This window comes from Pogona vitticeps, chromosome 1 (genome assembly GCF_051106095.1).
Source record: "Pogona vitticeps strain Pit_001003342236 chromosome 1, PviZW2.1, whole genome shotgun sequence".
NCBI classification, from domain to species: domain Eukaryota; kingdom Metazoa; phylum Chordata; class Lepidosauria; order Squamata; family Agamidae; genus Pogona; species Pogona vitticeps.
In genome coordinates this window covers 112,667,444-112,687,750 of record NC_135783.1, presented here as the reverse complement: position 1 = coordinate 112,687,750, position 20,307 = coordinate 112,667,444, and the positions used below count along the sequence as shown (strand labels likewise).

Sequence of the window (20,307 nt, the reverse complement as noted above, 5' to 3'; positions counted from 1 at the left end):
GATATTGATTCATAAATATCTTCAGCAGCTAATCACACCTCAGAATTTCTCAAACTACACACTCTATTACACTCATACTCTCTATTGCCCACTTTTTCTTACATTTCTCTTACTGACTCAATCTACCCCCTCACTGACTCAGGCTCCTCCTCTTATAGCATCTCTCTCTTGGTTCCGCCTCTAAGCAACATTAATATGCATGAAGCATTTCCATTACATAACAAACATGAACCATAAACCTAATAAATAGAGAACGCTACAGTTGTAGATCTAGTTACCTTCAGTGAATTCAGTGGCTGACTCGACTTGCCGTGTAATTCTTGGAAGGGGGAATCTCATGGCTGAATTTTTTTTTGTAATCACAGAGCGACTTCCATGAATGGAAGCTCCCAACTTTGGATCCCACCCTATGTGTGCTTGAAATACCAACTGCAGAATCAAGTTTTTTACTAATATACCATTTACTAGAATGGTTTTGTTTGGTGTTTCTTCTTCCTTTGTAAGGAAGTGTGATACTTTTTCAAGTAAAAAAAAATCAGTGTACCAAGTTTCTACAAAGTAGTATACACCGTGGAGTCTTTGACCTGCATATAGCAACAGAGCTGAGTTTAGATCTGTGTTCAATGGGATTTCTCTGGCATTGTGTTCAGAGGGGAATCAGAGTGCTTATTCCCTTTGATTCCTTGATCAACCCACAGGGCTGTCTCCACATTGAGCTGTCAGAATAGCAGCACCCTTTCACGGTGAAGGGGGCACTGCCATCTGCCTCCTTTCTGTAGCACAGGGGAGGGACCTGCTGTCTTCGAAAGACTTTGCACCTTGTGTGCCCCATCAACTATAGCCAGCATAGCCAGTGGTGAGTGGAAACTGCAATTAAAGAAACCCTGTAGGCTGTACTTGTCCCGTCTGCTGTAGCAGAAAGCTTCCACTTGATCATAATTTGCTTGGTGGATGTAACCCATCATAAAAACACGCCTGCAGCTAAGATCAACCAACAGACCTCACAAGTTACAAAAGAGATAATAATCAACATTAGAGCAGCTTTTCCACCAGGATGTGGCTGTAGGCCACCTGCTGTAGGCCATGGATATTTAAAACAAAGGAGAGCATGTTGTGGTACCCCAGCTGCAGAACTGCAACTCCCATCATCCTTTACCATTGGCTGTAGTGGCTAAGGCTGATCCATGTTTGCAATCTTGTCACATGTGAAGGGCCACAACATATCTGCCCGAGTAAATCTAGCCTGCATAACAGAAAATTGCCCATGCAAGACCAGAGTTAAGGCTCTGGAGTGCAGTAATGAATTCTTGTCATGGAAACCAATACCAGAATACAGTATTTGAAACTGTCAATTATGGAAGAGCGGTAATGTAGGCATACAGATAAAACAGAATGATCCAGCTGAAAGAAACTTCACAGAAATATTTATAGGTACATTTTCTCATCATCCTGCTTGGAGAAAAGTTATGCAGACTTGTTCCTGGCCTGAACTTGATATATTGGTAGGCTGCTTTCTAGTGCCATTAGCAGGGGCAGTTTATCCTAGGAACAGTGTGGTTCAAACATTCTCCAGAGCCAATATGGCAACCATTCTACATTGGGTCTCAAGCCTTATCTAAATCCACAGAACAAGCGCCTTCAGAAATTGAAACTGATGAAAGCTTTACATGATCATGGTTTGTAGGGCTGCTACATAAAGAGAACAGGCGATCAAATTAGCCCGGTTTCATTAGCAAAAGTACTGCACTAACAAGATGTGTCTTAACAAACCAGAAACATACTAGGTTGGATCCAGCTACACCTCAAAAAATGAAAGGCTCCTTCTGTTTATATATGGAGGTGGACTCAGAGGCTAACCACTCCAGAAAGGGGGTAAAGTGGCAGTTTTCTCACATTCTCCTTGCAGGCCCCGATACCACCTTCCACACTGTTCTGAAACCATATGGGCAGTTACAAAAGCAATGCAAGCAGGAAGGAGGGATAAAGGCTGCCCTGCTTCCACAACTGTCTCCAGAAGTCTATAGAGTTCAAATCTGGATCAACCCCACTGCACATTATCAATATACATATTAATGACCGAAACAAACAGAGCAGCTTAGAAAAACGAGTTTTCTATTTATTTAAAAATAGGTTTGTAGTTACTACATTGCAGTGACAGTAATTCTTACACATACATTCTAGTTTGTATAAAAGGATTCCAAGTATTATTCATCAAAACCAACATAGGTGTTTCACATAACAATAGAAGTTTCAATCAGTATGTACAAAAAGAAAGGGCACTGTTCAACCAGGTGAGAGACTGCACTTTATAATATGAAGAAACAGATTTCCAAGAGAAATTAACATTGATAAAATTTAAAATGGTAAAACTGTCTTGTTATGTTTGGGATTTACTGTACAAAATAGGCATAGCTTTGAAACATGTCAGTTTCAGTGTTCCAGACAATGTCCTTAAGTTGATCAATAAGGTATTATGTCTCAACATTAAATGACCAGTTATTAAATAGCTTGCTCAAGAATCTACTTACTTTTCTGGTTTTTGCAGTATTATGGTGCAAAAATGTAACTCTGAAATGTGTGCCAGCTGCCGATTCTTTTTTTAAAAAAATCTTGTGTCTGATACGTACATCATGTTAAATAATGTTTGTGCACATACACAAATTTGGTGACAATATTTTGTCTTTAAATGTTTAATAATTTCTGGTAGAAGTATTTTATTGACATAAAAATACTTCTGTCCCCATAGCCTGGATTTTCTTGACGCAATTACCTGTATTCATTTTAAACATCCAATCTCCAGCATTTGCTCATTCTTAAATTTAAAAAACACACTTTCATTTAATTTGACATAAACACAATAACTGTGTGCTGTCAATTCCAGTTTATGGTGACCCTTTCCAAGGTTTTTTAGGTAGCGAGTACACAGAAGTGGTTTACTATTCCCTTCTTCTGGGGGTAACCTATGACTGCAGCTTGCCCAAGGCCACACAGACTGTCTCTTCTCCCAGGAGGCACAGTGTGGAATTGAGCTACTAACCTCTGGCTCTGCAGCCAGGTACTTAAACCACTGAGCTATCCAGACAGATTATGTACATTTTAGAGATTATAAACAGACTTGGGCTTTGTAACATTTCCAAAATGCTGGCTAGACTTTATGATGTTTTTAAAATACCAGCATCTCCAATGGGGTTGCATAAAGTTGTGTTTGCTGGCCAGTGGAAAAAAAAATAACAACCCTTCCATTAGCAGAAATCTTGTTCTCAACCATGCACAACAGGCAAATCCAATACTGTAGTTATGCTTGAGCAAGAAAATCCACAAATAAGCCAACACGAGTGCTAAGAATTTTCACACTATTATCATATTTCACTCAAAAAAGTTACCCTTCCTGAAACAGAGGGTTTACCTTCTATTGTAAAATGTTCTGAACTGAACAGGAAAACAAATGGATGAGTTATAGAACTAACATTTTTACATCACCATTTTCCAAATAGTAATTAAAAATTCTGATTATTGTACAAATCATTTAATGTTAACATATTAAAAATGAGATACCAGATTTGTTATACTAGAAATAAATTTTCAGACTTGGCCAGTATATATGAAATGTACACCATCTGTAAAAAGTATAAACATGTATTTACATTATTTACAACAGAAGCTGAACAGCCCTTTTATCAGATTAATGCTTAGGTCCAATTACATGAAGTGCAAGATTAAGAGATACACGAAAACGCACATTAAAGGCCCGATCCAGCCGTTCCCTTACATACACTGTTAGGCATGTGCAGCTGTCCCACAAGTGCAACTCTCCACTTGGGGGATTGTTTGCTGGCTAAGAGGGGAGGGAAAGGGGCAAGAAGCCCCTGCATGCACTGCTCCATGAACTGATTCCAAAGCGTGATTAGATTGTGCCCAAAATCTTCAAAAATGAGCTGCTGATTCAAAGGTAAGGATGCATATTCTTCAGTACACTGGTATCTGCTCTCTTGAAAGAAACCAAAACATAGGAGCTGAGTGTGTGGGTACTTGTTGGGATCCTGAACAATTATTAATAATTATCTGAGTTACTTCAGATGTAATAAAGCTTGTAAAACCAAACTCCCAACCTAGTACTTCAAAAATGTTTGTATTACAACATAGCACATGATCTAGATACTTGAGATACGTGCATGTGCCTATTTATTTTAAATTTGATACACACTACATGCTCCACAAGTTTTCTTTAGACAGTGTTTTACACTGATTGATCCAAAGTAATATCAAGTTAACAACTGAAAGAACAGTATAAATAACTGTGCTAGTTTACCTCACAGCAGTCAATCACTATAGGAAGACAGTTCTTGTAAAGCTGCATTTTGAGTCACAGCTCAAAGATAAAAAGTACTTCTTCAGTAATTCAAGCTTAACTCCCAGAGAACAAAATTTAAACTTGCTGACTGTGTTTTACCAAACAAATATTACTGCAATTAGTAGTAATCAACAAGTTATTTCCCAAAGGACATGGAATGCTGTGGTCAAACGCCACTGTACAGCAAATAATATTAATATTAAAATAATTTAGGAATCAACATTATGGACCAATGGACCACCCTGTATCAGCTGTTGGATTAGCAGACTACGTCACTTTCATTACTGCCAAGTCTGTAATGTAATCACCTGTATGACTGTTAACTACCAAATTAAACTGTACCTGCAAGATATTTACCAATGTGAATATGTCATAAATATTGTATTTTGCTTGAGAGAATAATATCCATTTACACATTTCACTACAATTTTGCCCATCCACCCAGTTATTCAACCAGTGTTTATTGCTCATATTAAAGTATGCTAGATGAAAAGCTCTTTATGTTGGTATAAAAATAATTTTGCAGATCAGGGAAATCCAACCAATACAGTAATTGAAGTTAAATCAATACAAGCTAATGCACGTTCGTTTGTTTTTTAAAAAATCTAAAGTGGTGTTTCTACACAAATAGATTAATCATGACAGGGGGGAATACATTTTTGTGCTGTAAAAGAAATTTTTTGAATTCTGTACCTTTGACACATGTAATTTTCAGACATGATGTTTCTATGTACTCTTCCATTCTACAATATTATATACACATACTTGTTGGTATATACATAAACACACCAAGTGTGACAGTTATAAACAAAGTAACTACAGCAATGAAGTGTCATGTTTTGCTTTGTGGTTTCTTTAAAATGCAGATCATATCAGGAAATCAAACATTTAAAATTGATTACTTTTTTAAAAAAGAAGATTCTTGAAATGGAAAATTTAAATTTACTATAAACTTCTCTTGTGGAACATGAAACAAGCTCTCCCACTGATGTAACATAATAGCCAATCTAATGTAATTACTTCATGCAGCAGTAACAAGAACAAATGTTTTGCCTTGTCAGAAGAATTTTGAGGATTGCCTTGTAAATAAAAATTTAGGAAGTACTGTACAAACTGTCTTCAATGAAGCAATGACTAAATTTTTCTTTCTTAATGCCAGACCATGAAGTTCAACTTCTTCAGCCTTGGAGGTGTTAATGCCAATTAACCAGTCAACTAAAACAAAATATCCCATGCCCCACATTTCATAGAACTGGTTTAAATATTAATGATATTCAACTAGCTAAGTAAGGATGAATGACTATTATGTACATGAGTATTTGTAGTAAAATTAGAAATACGTTTTTAAAACCAGGTATTTTTCCACTAACGAGATTTGCAATGAGTATCAATTCACCTTACATCTAAAATGCCCAGTGTCTGCATGTGTACAAGCGGGTGCAGAAAAGGGTGTTGCATCCATAGTTCCTGGGGCTTGATCTACATGCAGTTCTCAAAACTCAATTGAAAACGGTATGTGCTACCAAACAGAGTCAGTGCTACAATTCTTGGCAGATCAAATTATCGCTTTGGAGGGAAACAAAACTGAATTCACGCTGAAGTTAAATTCAAATTCCATCCGTCCAAATTCTACTGCTCATGTTGACAGTCCAACCCATCTTTTGGACAGGTGGGCACACATTCAGAGGGCCTCTCACTGTCACACATCTTCACCTCTTGGTCAAGAGCAGGGTTGTTTTTACAAAACAATAACAACAGCGCTCTTTCACTTACTGGCTTCTCTCCCTCAAGTTCTTAATGAAAATGTGGTTACATTTTTGTACCATGCAACTGTTTTGCCTTTTTCTTCTTTGAAACTGGACAATGCTTTTAAACAATAAAACTGTATTAATGTTTGTTTTTTAAAGTATAAAACAAGTAAATGTAACCATAATAAATAACTGTTTTTTCCATAGCAGTACATACAGCAATACATTCCCCTAAGTCATATAGTCATCATTTACAACAGAAAACTTAAGTTTACTAAAGATGCACAAAATAATAGAATACAAGGCACAATCATAAAGTGGGATTTTCCTTTAGGGTGTTTATATTGACTCTTGTCAGCTTGATAAGTATTAGTGTAAAAAGTGCAGAAAAACAATGTGCAATGAAACACCGTATAAAACATGATTGCATAAAAACTGATTTGGCCTTTTAATTTTAATAATTGAAAATAACCAATCTTCCTCATAAAATTAAAGTATGACATTTTAAAATTCTTAATTTTCTAGTACTATCTAAAAAGTCCTGAAAAAATTATACCTGGGTAATATTGTATATATTTATGTGCTTGTGTACATAGTCAATATATACATACACATACACTTTTGAAAGAAATTTTAGTCAGTTTAACACAATTTGCAGAAACAATCAATCTGATTGTAACGTAAACACCTCATACTTTTTTCCTGCAGTTTCTTTGACCCTTTAAACCCAACAATAAATTTTGCTCAAATATCTGTCAAAGGATCCCACCAGTGCATTAACTGTTTTAACTACAAAGTACCAGTAGGGATAATTTTCCAGAACAATCTATATTTTGAACATGGAGTCATAAACAGAACTGAAAACTGTATGCTGCATTGCCACTCAAAACTTCCACTGCACCGGTTCTCAATCTTTGGCACAAGAAACAGAGATTTGATTGATACGAGAATGAAAAGTCTGAAAAATTAGACATATTAGTCAAACTTTTTCCAATGTGGATATATATAAATATATATATATATATCTATATAACTGTGATTTCTCTCTGGCAGAACCTAGACAAAACAACCTGCACTACATTTGTTTGGACAAAGCTTTTGTGTGCCCCATCACTACTGAATTAAATGTTACCTTACTAGCAAAGTGTGGTAATTTTGCATTTGTTCTCAATGGCACTCACTGCCATCCTCTGCTAACAGCTTGCAAAACACAGATGCTACACTCTATACAAATGTACTGTACCTTCTCGTTCAAAAATAGGAGTTCTGTTCTCAGTTTGTTACTTTAAAAATTCTCTTATTTTAATGAAATAGCGGTTGTGTACTGTTCAAAATTACAGTAATATTTCTGCAAATCAAGGTTTTCATTTGTACAATCTTCGATACCAACTGAAGTGAATTGAAATGCAAAACCTACTTGGAGGGTAATAAATAGCAAACTTTTAAAATACATAACTTCTTTCAAAGAAATCTTCAACATGTTTTTTGCTGTACTTTTCCAAATCAGAGCATACTCTCATCTGTAAATAGCAGCAGAAAGCAGATCTCCTCCATTCTACTATATCCTCAGTTGTACCTATTATTTAGCATTTTTTAATGCAGAAGTTACCAACCAATCAGATTAGCCTTTGCTTTCTCAGTCAACTTTCGGACTCTGCCTCTGCTAGATGTCCCAAAAGTCAAAGAGGTGTCTTCAAACAACAGCTGTCTTTGTTCCTCCTCTGAGTCATCTTCATTATAAAAAGCTGTCCTCCTACCCTGATTTCTAGTTCTCATGTGGGGTTCAGAATCTTTCAATTCCTCAAGCTCTTCTTCTTCAACAGGCCCATCTATCTTTTTCCTCTTGCTTCTTGTCTGAATCTTGGGATCTGCAGAAAATTTAAGCTCCAGTTCTGGCTGCTGCTCCTCCTCTAGCTTTCTTTTCGGTTTTCTGCCTCCACGTCCTTTCCTTTGTAGCAAGTCTTCCTTCACATTATTTTCAGAAAAATAATTGGAAGCAGTGGAAACAGATGCTTCCTCAGCTGGCAAGTCTTTAGCAGCTTGGACTATATTCTGCCCTAATTTCTTTTGCTGAGTAAGTAACAGGTTTTTTGGTTTCCTCCCTCGTTTCTTATGCACCAGTTCACAACTAGTGTTGTTAGTTTCAACTTTCGGTTTCCTTCCAGGACCTCTCTTAAACATGGGCTTTGAAGACTGTCCCCCATGTCCATTTACCTGGATGCTTCCTGTGGCTAAAGCGATGGCATTATCCTTGCAATCTGTTATAAAGAGAGAGCACCAATTAAATGGTGTTCATTAACCACAGTTGTTGCATAGCTTTACAGCGTCAGCTACATTTAAAATTTAAAATGGAAACTTCAGTGAGTAAAGATTTTACAAACTGCTCCCTGCTTCATGCTTAAATAAGCATCATATGAACAAAACATCTATTATACTATCATATACTTTTTAATATTATACTACACTTTCCCAGCCAGCCACTTGATGATAATAGGTGTTTCCTTCAATTTGCAGTGAAGGATTAGCAGAAGTTTTTATTGCTGTATACAAAGGGTAAAGCAAAGAACTACAGTGTGCAGAAAAGGTAAAGTGGAAAAACTGAACAATTTTTCCATACATAGAACAGCTTCATAAGCCCTTCTCATTGCCTTGTGCCACCAGAAAGAAAATGGGAAACAAAACACTACTGCTTAGATATGTGCCAGCAGAGCAGAGGTTCCACTGATACTCAGCTTTAATTTGCTGCTACCCTCTTCATCACCAAAACCATGAGGGCTTGGTTTCTTATCCATCTATCACTTCTAAAAAAGGAGTCAGGTGCTCTACCCTGTGATCTTTCACTTTCCTGAACCTTAAAAAGCACCTAGAGCTGCGGCAGAATTTTAGATTTTATGGTACTGCAATCCCCAATTGATTCTGAGAGGAACTGGACCCCTAGGCTGCAAATCTTTCCACCCCATGCTCTAGACCTTTTGCAGCTTAAGCATGCATATTCTTAAATGTAGGAATGCACAGAAAATCTGAAAGGAAATTCCCACCCCCACATTTTTCCACATACTCTAATGCAGCAAACATATCATGACCTCTCAGAGATTTACTGAGAAGCAAACAGATGTAGGAGGCATCTTCCAGTCCCTCATTCCCTCTATTATGTATACTGTATTATACACAGGTTTTAGGGCCTCTGAGTGACTGACTGGCTCCCCTAGAACAGTTAGTTATTGCCATGTGATTTACAGAGCTGAAATTTGGTATCTGCATAATTCAGAACATCCTTGATTAATAATAAAAAGTGAGACATTTGGGCCATTTCTCTAAAGACCAGGAACTTAGAAGTATAATGCAAAACATATCCACACGAATAGCACAGAGTAAACTGATTTATTGATTAGTAAAGTACACTTGAGTAAGATTTTTTATTTTATTTTGGGGGCAAAATCAGTCTAAGCTGATTTAAATTTCAACATTTATGTTCTAATGACATACTTTTCCTGTGATAAATTAGGCTAATTTCATATGGTAATGTGTGTTCTTGGTCCCACAGAGTGTCTGCTCAACTCCAATGTCGACCTAACTGTAAGCAGTGCATCAAATTGAGTTAAGATTCCCTGCAAAGCTAAAAAGATACTAATAATTTCCTTTTGCAAGGCATCCACCTTAAATACTTGAGAAAGGTGAAAATTCTCTTCAGTGGACTGACATTAGCCCATGAATGGAAGGAATAACTCTCATTTTGAAAATCACTACCACTCAGGCTTTTGGGTAAGATCTGTGACATTTATTTTCTCCCACCACTACTACAAACTATTACTTTCCTTTGATTTCTCAGACAGATTATTTACGTCAAGTTTGGTGATATGAATGCTATTACCTGGGCCAAATAAACAGTGTGAGAAAACCGGAGCCATGCTGCACCAGGAAAGAGTGATAGTAAGCATACAAAAATAACTTACCCTGTGAGCTGACACTGACAGATTTCGATTTACGTTTGATCTGTTTATCCTTCTCCACATTTTCTCTTGCAGTGTTGTTTCTAGTGTTGTGAGTGGAATTGGTTTGACTAGGAACCAGTAAAAGACTTTGGCTCTTGGAATGTTTGTTGGAATTCTCGAGTACTATGGAGCCAAAATAAGAGAGACAATTTCATCAAGATATTTTCTAGCATATAGCTACTGATGAGGCAAGGAAACACTTTTAGTTACTGAAGTCAGTATCTTTTGAACAAAACCTTCAATGTCTTTTGAACAAAAACAGATGAGAGGATGCAAGCTTATTTTGCCTATTCATCCTCTATTTCTGTGCTTTCCTAAAACTTCACTGTACATAAATGTACTTTAGTTGTTTCTTATGTTTATATATGAACAAAAGTAAATAATAAGATAGAGTATTAAAATAAGTAAGACCAAATTCTTTAAAAGGCCTATGTGAATAAGGAAGTGTTCAAGTGTTCACCTGGAGCCAAAAGCCCATAAAGAATGCACCAGATTAGCTGGGAGGACAGCACTGTCCTGAAAGTGTGCTGCCACCTAGCTCTCTTCTTGGCAGCTGAATACCACGAATATGCTACAAACATAGTGTTTAAAAATGAAAGCCTTACCCAACTTACTCACCTGCTTTCCCTGATGCAACAGTGCCACTAGGCTTCACAGCTAAAGGCTTGCCTCCTGAAGATGTAGAAGGCTGCTCATTCACCGCCATTTCTGTTCCTGCCCTAGTACTCCTTGTTCGGACTACAGCCACAGGGTCTGCTGCTTTTCCATTCATCTGGGCAGTGACATTTCTCAGGGCTGCTGAACGTGCAGGGGCAGAGGATGAAGGTGAAGCAAGGGGTTCAGCTTTCAGCTGTGGCTTGATTAATCTCCGTTTCCTATCCGGACTACAGACAGGCGACAAGACCAAGAATCGGTGATACTTCAAAGAGTGACAAAACCTAGTATGTCATGGTCATCAGATATCCTAGGGAGCATGCCGAATTGTTAAAGAATGTCAGGCCCTATTCTAGTATGGTACTGGGCTTTCTTTGTTGTGCCATCCTGACTCTGGGATCTTCTCCTTAGGGAAGCCCACTTTGCACTTGATAAATTCTAGATTTGGACTAAAACATTTTGCTGCCTTGTTACACATGATGCTGTTACTTCTAAGCAGATTTATCATGGGCATCAGCTCACATGACCCAGAGTTCAGTTCATTAGATGCTAAACTTATTTTCTGCATACATTTGAATGTGATAAAAAGAATGAAGATTTCTTTCATCTATTTGCCTGCACTTGCTTCTCCCTAACTTCACTGTTTAGTATTTTTGGTCAATCAACCATCACTAGCATTACAATTAAAACATCAACACAAATAAAAATATGTACACCTGTGGAGTGTTAGCTGGACAATATAATGTTAGCAAATTAAAAGTACAAATACATGCATTCACAAAATACTGGCTGAAAGCAAAGTACAAACGAATTAAAACACACAGAGAATTTTAAAAAATTGTTCAACTAACCATGTGGGTCTTTACATAATTTGTCCTTAATTTTTGGGCAGCTACTCTATCTGTTACAGCTTAATTAACATCAGACAACAGACAGATAATTTTATTTTGGTCACTTTCGTATACTGTCTAGCAAATTTGATACAGGTTTTGTTCTATGTTCAGAATATAAAGAGATATGCAGTAAATAATGTTGTACATTCTGTACTACTTGGGCTCAACATATATAAACACACTGTGATATTGGTGTCTGAGTATAGTACCCTTCCATATAATGTGACAGCACAGTTTGAAATCTCAGTGCCAAACATGCTTTCCTAAGGGAAGGGGCCAACACTTCATGTATATAATTCATAAATCTATGGGTTAATTTGAAGAAGCACAGATAAGGGAGATACAATGAAATCTTGCATTCAAATCTTGCTGAGTATAAAAACCCTTCAACTTTTGCTTTATAAATTTTTGTGTCTGTTCCAAAGTTCTTTGGATGTCTTATGGAATCAAACCTTTTCTACACAACTGTTTGCCTCTCACATCCTTTTACTACTACTATGAACTCCAAATCATATCTTCATGAAATGAAGTTTCTTGCTGTTTACAGTACAGGCAACACTCCCCACAGTCCTCAGGTGTGTATTCCTTAGCTGTGTGATACTGCATGTCCCAGGCTTTCAGCAAATGTTCAGCTTCTCAAAGCAGAGGAGTTTACAACAGCTGCATGCTTGCAAGGTAGACAGAATTCCCAGAATAGAGAATTATGGTATCTGCAATCCAGAAAATCCTAAAATCCAATTCCTAGCATTAAGAATTTCCACACCATAAACTTCAGGTACTATATTCACAAGAAGTAAAACGAGCAGATCATACCTTGATGCAGCACTACTTGAAAGTGAACTGCTTCTACTTCTTTTCTTTCTTCTTTTTTTAATTGTGGTTCTCTTATGAAAGCGCAAAGCAGATTTGTAATCTGATAAAATGGAACTGATGTGTTCCTCAAAGAAGGCAGAGAGGCGAAGACTCATGCTGTAAATCTGTTTTAAAAATGTAAATTATTAATAGGAAAGTAAGTCTAAAGTAATTTCCTTCAAATTTTAATATCTCCCTATATGATTTATTGTATTAAGCCAGACAAATGAACACATATTAAGCCAGATCTACCTTTATAATAGATCTCATATTACTACATGAAAGACCACTGCAGGGCTGAACAGAGGCCTCTCTCCCCAATCCCTTCCTGCAAATGCTCAGATAGAAAACAGGAACATTAGCTCGTATAGACAGAAAAATGGGTCTATCAGATGAAACTGGAGGCCTTTGGACACTTCCCATGTAGCCATGTGCTCTTCCTGTCTTGTCACATGAAATTGGAATATGAATAAACTGCACTGATCAGAGGGAAAAGAATGGCCATTGATAAGGGGAGTATAATGCGCCTCTCATCTTTACTAACATCTTGTCACATTATCTGGGTGTGTACTGAAGACAAACATAAGACTCTATTGAGTCCTATGAGAATTTTTTTTATAAAGATGCTTTGCCTATGATGCATATGCATCACTCCCTGAGAATTATGCACTTATACAGCTATTTTGTGTTTGAAATTGAATATTTTGATGCTTTCCTATTTTCCAATTCCAACAGTTATCTATCATCTTAACACAATTAGCATGAGCTCCAACTCTTCAGAAAATGAATTCTCACAAAGGAATAAATATACAATGATGGAATACAAAAAAGAAGACATGAATTAACACAAGAATCACCAATTTCATTTACAGATTAGCTAATAAAACAAATGCAAACAAACATACCTAAAAACCTTCAGTGTTTCCAAATTCTTATTTCATATGTTATTAGCTGTTCATGTAATAGAAAAGCACTATTTTTTCATAAGTAAATCAAATGAAAATCAGTACTGCCATCTTTCAAAGAGTACTGAAAAATTATTTGCTTCAGATATGTGTCCATGGGACAACCCCCATACCATTTTTAGCTACTGTATAGTTTTTGGTTACATGGAGTTTGCAATTAGTTTTCAAAATTACATTCTATGGCCAGAATCTGAATGAAGAAATATGCCTATATATTTTTAAATACTTCAGAATGTCCATATTAATAGAAATTATACATTTTGCTTTCACAAGAATGAAGACAGTACTTAAGTATCAAATCAGTATGTCTTTATATTTAAATCAAGAAGTCATACCCTTGATCTTTTGCATGGTGTATAGACTTTGGAGTTGCTGAAGATCAGTCTCACATCTTTACACAACTCCATTGGTGACTCATAATTCCCTGCTTCAAGTGTTTCTCGAACTGTTGCAAAATCCATTGGTGTATCAATGATGTCTCTGTAATCCTTTAAAAAAGAATTGTAATTAATCATTGTTAACTGAGATTAAATTACTGCTTATTATACATAGTAAGCGTGGACAAACCTTTGTTAAAAATATCAAAGTTTGATTCAACCCAGAAACAATATTCCCTTCTGTTAAAAAGCTTGATCCAATACTATAAATAAATATGCTATATTGACCAACAGAATGTATAAAACCAAAATATACCGTCTTTCCCCAAAAACAAGACAGGGTCTTACATTAATTTTTGCTTCAAAATGCATTAGGGCCTATTTTCAGGGGATGTTTTATTTTTTCTTGTACAACAATCTACATTTATTCAAATACAGTCATGTTATCTTCTTCTGGTTGCTGCACAATTGAGTCCCTGGTGAAGGGTGCGGTTTTACTTAACTGGGGCTTATTTTGGAGTTAGGGTTTATTTTCAGAGAAACAGTAGTACAACCATATCACAAAAGAGAATGGCAATAATCTGTTTTTAAAAATGTGGTAGGCCGTTCTTCACTTTAATTAAGGTGAATTTGTCAATAGAAATGGCGACATATGCAAACACTCACTGGATATTCAAGAAGATCTACTGGTTGGCGGAAAGGTTCAGAATCCTCACATTGAAAGATCAGATTTAACAATTCCTGGCACTGTGTCTTCCATGAGTGAATATCATATGACTGAGCTCTGTTACGAAGCCTCCGCTTTGGCTGATGATCCTGGAATAGCAATAATGAATACAGATTTATTGGGTAAGTACAGTGGTGCTCCACATAGCGACGATAATCCGTGCAGCAAAAATCGCTGCAAAGCGATTTTGTCGCTATGTGGTTTTAAAAAGCCCACAGGAATGCATTGAAACCCTTCAATGCGTTCTTATGGGCTTAAAACTCACCTTAAAACGAAAATCCTCCATATGGCCGCCATTTTCGCTGCCCGGTAAGCGAGGAATCTGGGCGAAAACACAGCGGGTGGCCATATTTTTTTCGGCAGCCATTTTGGAACTGCCAATCAGGTGTTGGAAAATCATCGCTATGCGATGATCGGTATGCGAAACAGGGTACCGATCATCGCAAAGCGTTTTTTTCCGATCTAGACCATCGCAAAGCGATCGCAAAAAAAGTCACTATGCGGATTTGTCGTTAAACGGGGCGCCCATTAAGCAAGGCACCACTGTACCTGTTCTTCGAAATTGAAGAGAAAATTTATTACAGCCAGAATACTACTGTTCTGCAGGCAACATGCTACACTCTACCCGTTTGTCCTACATACACTCTAGCTTATGGTTGAACAAGCAGAAATAAACTCGCTGAGCAAGGCCTACTCTCACAGGAAGTGCTGAACACTTACTTGTGCAAGCACTAGGAATAGGACTTCCAAATTTTAATAAAATGAAAATGAACAAAGGCTCTATTTTTATTTTGTGTTCTTCTACTAATTCTGAAGGAGCTCTAAAACTCAAATGGTTTGCCTTCAGGAAAAAGGAGGAAATTAAAGATACCATATTTTTCGCAATATAAAACACACTTTTTTGACCCCAAAAAGTGGTGGTGGGGGGAGTCTGTGCATCTTGTGCAGTGAATACTGTAAAAGCGCTCCACTAGGGCCCAGCGGGGGGATGGTGGGGGGAGCCTCGGAAGGGTCCCTCAGGAGGCTCCCCCCACCCCCACCCGGCCAGCGGGGGCAAAATTGCGACCTTCCAGGACCCTTCTGATCCTTTCCAAGCCTCAGAAAGGTCCTGGAAGCTGGCGATTTCACCCCTGCTGGCCCCGTGGGGGGTGGGGGAGCCTCCCAAGGGTCCTGGATGGCACTCTCAGACTCTTGGGAGGCTCCTCCCACCCCCATAGGCCCTTTATAACCTTAAAGGCTTAAAGGCTTGCCAATACTGTACTGCCATTGTGTTATGAAATACAAATGATATGCAGGTTTTCAGGAAAGCAGGAGAACCATCTATCAATTCATGTGGGGTGAGCTCAGCCAATAACATAGGTGGCTATAGATAAGATCAGCCAGATTCATGGAATTAGACTCATAGAAGTCTAGTTATGCCATGGCTACTTCCCATGTAGTATCTATGCCGCTTGTTACCTGGAAACAGCAGGAAGCCCTTTGATTGACATTGTTCTCTGTATCAAATTCTGTCCCTTGTACTTGCCACAGCATACATTTAGACTCAATATCCAACTTACAGACCGAACAGCATTATCAGCCATTCATTATTTTTGCCCATAACGATCACTCTGCCTTTATTTTTATGAACCTCTAAAAATGACGGATTTTGTCCATAAGTGTCTATCACATTCTTAGCTGAGATCTCCCCCCCCCACCACTTTTTTTCATTCTCACTGGTCTTTTGCCAGTCTGATGCATTTTCATCTGCTCACTCTCTTCCCTGTATCCTTACCAACCAGTAGGACTTTAACTTCCTTCCTTCCTCATCCCACACTTCCATCTTTCTTAACTTCTGGAAGAGTTTGTAGACCTTGCAGAGGGAAGCACCTCATGCAGATGACTAGAGACTCTATGGATAAATCAAGAGCGTTATCCTGCTCCCTTCCTTTGAATTTAAAGGTTAGAGACATCTGCAGTCTAGTGCCTAGAGATGGCACAGTCAGAATATTTTTTTCCTGTTTTCCTCCCCTAAAAATGAGGTGCATCTTATGGAGAGGTGAGTCATATGGAGTGAAAAAATACGGTATGTGTTATTTGTTTTTTTTTTCATCTAAACTTGTTTTCACCCTTTGTATGTAAAAAACTCAGGAAATTTTTCAATCAATATTATCATGAGGGCTGCTGTAGGCTATCAATCAGAATGTCATGGGGTGTGTGGACATACAGAAATTTGTTTTCCTTGCTCCTTGTTGGGGGTGCAAGCTCCTAGCATCTTCCATCTTGTGCTGCCTGTGCCAGGAGCTACACCATTTCCCCCTATTTCTTTAGATATTTGTCTGATTGCCACCTGGTAGCATGCCAGTGTGCCTACTTGGAATTATGATGATGATTATTATATTTTCCCCCTCTTTGGTCCTTTCTTTTCTTGGACTATTTTTGCTGCCTGCCTTCTGATATATGCTGGACTCAGAGAGAGAAAGAGAACAAGAAAAATCTCTTTTGTTCCCTTTATTTGTTTGCTTGCTTTCTTGATGTTTGGGACAGGGGGCTGTGGGTGCTATTTTTTTCACCCTGTGGGGGAGGGGATACTTTCCCTGTTTGAATGAATTTCCAAAATCGTTATTTGGTTAATTTACTATATGTTTATTCTGTTCAAGGTTCATATTTTTGTGGGTTTTTTGGAAACTATTTTCTTTGGTAGTGGTGATTGTCAGTTGCACTACTGCCTATTTCTGGAGTAGAATGATTCTTGGTTGCACTGCCCCTGCTGTTTGGAGGTAGTTTTTAGAATAACCCAAAAGAGGTGGTCCCTTTCATGGTAAATGAAAGGCCTAGTGCACAAAAATCCTCAGCACAAAAGATACACACATCCCTGAAGCAAAAACTAAAATGAAAGTGCACATCCCTAACAAGTAATTCCAGTGAATAAGATCCTAGCTTGTATTTTTTACAGTGATTTACTAACCATTTGGCTCGTGTGCACCAGTCATAAACCTTAGGATCTGTTTGGACTTACAAGTCATTTTTAGCTCCTAACCATAAAGTAGAATCCATCTCTTTTACTGTACATTTGTTGCCAGTTGAGTTTTATGATTCAGCATGCCATTTGAGAAACTGTGACAGTAAAAAATTATTAAATAGTTTTAGAGAAATTTTGGAAAATGATATTATTAAATATGAAGATACACACTGTAGAATAACCTTGAGAATAAAGTGTGTGTTCCAGTTTCACCCACAACGAAAACAGAAATCTGCCATATAAAACAAAAATTACCTTCCTCTTTCTTGTGGAAGTGCCTGGCATATTTATGTCCTTTTCTTCCTCCTTTAAGCAATGAAATATTACTCATGGGATTTAAAACTAATAAGACATTTGAAAAACAAATCAAGCATATGGTACAATCTTACATTTATTCACTTATAGTTGGCTCCCCCATCCATTTAGAAACTGTAGATCTGACCCTCTTGTTACATTTTTCTATTTAAAAACTGACATTCAGGTAGTACATCAACCACATGTACAGCTTGTGCTTGCTGCTGCTACTACAGACAGCACTTCTTTGCTTAGAGCAACAAGAGCGACAACTGACATCATCCATCCCATCTCTTTATTGCAAGGCCTATTAGCATAGGAATATGAGGAAACATTCTCAATATTTCTAACTGGTGGCTAACTTTGAAAGTAGCCAGCTGTAGTATGGTTATAAGGAACATGATCTCAGCATGTATGAGAGTACTTTATATTTTTGTCATACCAACATAAAAAGTACTAAACAGGCAACTTTTAGTATACTATCAAGCAGGTGTGGACAAAAGTATACAGCTCACATATGCCCCATAACAAGTTTTGTCATCCTGAAGACAGAATTTCCAGGAAGCAACATTCTTAGAATGAGATCTATTTATTTGTGGAATGCCTAAGACGTATACACGTATCAGAGAAGCATTAGATTTGGGACAGATTTGCATGCCTGAGTGTATACAAGCAGAATACTTTCACAGGTCTTTGCCACAGACAACAGATAAATGCATGGCAGAAGAACATGAAAAACTCAAAGTAGCAAGAACAACTAATTACATCATAATCTCATGCCACAGATCATAGCAATCATGGCTCTTCAGGGTTTGGAAAAGAAGGGGGGCCAGTTTCAGGCAAAGCTGGCAACTATCATTGCTGAGATCAAGATGGGTGAGATGCTAATTCCAGGCATTCTTCAATTTGATTGGACCAGCTCTTACCAATGAGCCATCACACCAGTAGCATTTGATATGGCATTTATAATTATTTATATTTGATTTAAATTGCTACAAAATCTTTTGAGAAAGAATTCTGATCTGAAAAGCAGGAATGTATTGCATGAATAAAAGGTCTCCTTTCTCACAAAACACAGTAGCATGCTGAATTAACTTACCTCTTCTGAATCAGACAAGACTTTCTTCTTCATAGCATTATAAAGTGGAATTATGTCATAGCAAGCCTGATCTCTGTTCAAGGCAAACAATGTGTGTTAATCATCTTATTTACATCTGCAGTTGAATAGATTTTCTGTTAGTCCAACAGTTCAATGTTCAATATACTGCACAGTTTGGGGAAGGGGTTTTTAAAAAATGGGAAAAATTCAAAAATTCTTGTCACCTGTCTTAAACTACAATTTTAAAAATATTTTCTTCAGCTAGCATGGAAGATAATATTCACTGCATAAAATATTTTGCATACATTCTGGGATTCTTGAACAATTCTTCCAATAGATTCTTGAGTATTCATGAAAGAGCCATCTACTCTGTTTGCAAAAATTATGTGTGTGTGTGTTTAGTCGTTTAGTCGTGTCCGACTCTTCGTGACCCCATGGACCAGAGCACGCCAGGCCCTCCTGTCTTCTACTGCCTCCCGGAGTTGTGTCAGGTTCATGTTGGTTGCTTCGCAGACACTGTCCAGCCATCTCATCCTCGGTCGTCCCCTTCTCCTCTTGCCGTCACACCTTCCTAACATCAAGGTTTTTTTCCAAGGACTCTTTTCTTCTCATGAGATGGCCAAAGTACTGGAGCCTCAGCTTCAGGATCTGTCCTTCCAGTGAACACTCAGGGTTGATTTCCTTTAGAACTGATAGGTTTGTTCTCCTTGCAGTCCAGGGGATTCTCAAGAGCCTCCTCCAGCACCACAATTCAAAGGCATCAATTCTTCGGCGGTCAGCTTTCTTTATGGTCCAGCTCTCACTTCCATACATCACTACAGGAAAAACCATAGCTTTGACTATTCGGACTTTTGTTGGCAAGGTGATGTCTCTGCTTTTCAAGATGCTGTCAAGATTTGTCATCGCTTTCCTCCCAAGAAGAAGGCGTCTTTTAATTTCAGGGCTGCTGTCTCCATCTGCAGTGATCATGGAGCCCAGGAAGATAAAATTTGACACTGCCTCCATATCTTCCCCTTCTATTTCCCAGGAGGTGATGGGACCAGTGGCCATGATCTTAGTTTTTTTGATGTTGAGTTTCAGACTGTTTTTTGCACTCTCCTCTTTCACTCTCATTACAAGGTTCTTTAATTCCTCCTCACTTTCTGCCATCAGAGTGGTATCATCTGCATATTGGAGGTTGTTGATATTTCTTCCGGCAATCTTAATTCCGGCTTGGGTTTCTTCCAGTCCAGCCTTCCGCATGATGTATTCTGCATATAAGTTAAATAAGCTGGGGGACAATATACAGCCTTGCCGTACTCCTTTCCCAATTTTGAACCACTCAGTTGTTCCATGACCAGTTCTAACTGTTGCT

The 20,307-nt window shown here is 37.8% G+C and overlaps 1 protein-coding gene across 3 annotated transcripts in view; it reads right to left on the bottom strand.

The window, feature by feature from the left end:
• Positions 1-2,095: 2,095 nt before the first annotated feature.
• The window catches only part of PHIP (PHIP subunit of CUL4-Ring ligase complex), a 138,656-nt gene continuing 120,444 nt past the window's right edge, over positions 2,096-20,307 (bottom strand). For all 3 annotated transcript variants that reach the window (XM_072999366.2, XM_072999373.2, XM_078385560.1), the window contains 8 exons: positions 18,954-19,026; positions 17,816-17,866; positions 14,499-14,648; positions 13,791-13,943; positions 12,452-12,615; positions 10,710-10,975; positions 10,053-10,214; positions 2,096-8,357 (listed from right to left, as the gene is read on the bottom strand). In XM_072999366.2, the coding sequence (XP_072855467.2) occupies positions 7,705-8,357; positions 10,053-10,214; positions 10,710-10,975; positions 12,452-12,615; positions 13,791-13,943; positions 14,499-14,648; positions 17,816-17,866; positions 18,954-19,026 (1,672 nt within the window). In that variant the 3' untranslated portion in view covers positions 2,096-7,704. The remainder of the gene's footprint in view (positions 8,358-10,052; positions 10,215-10,709; positions 10,976-12,451; positions 12,616-13,790; positions 13,944-14,498; positions 14,649-17,815; positions 17,867-18,953; positions 19,027-20,307) is intronic.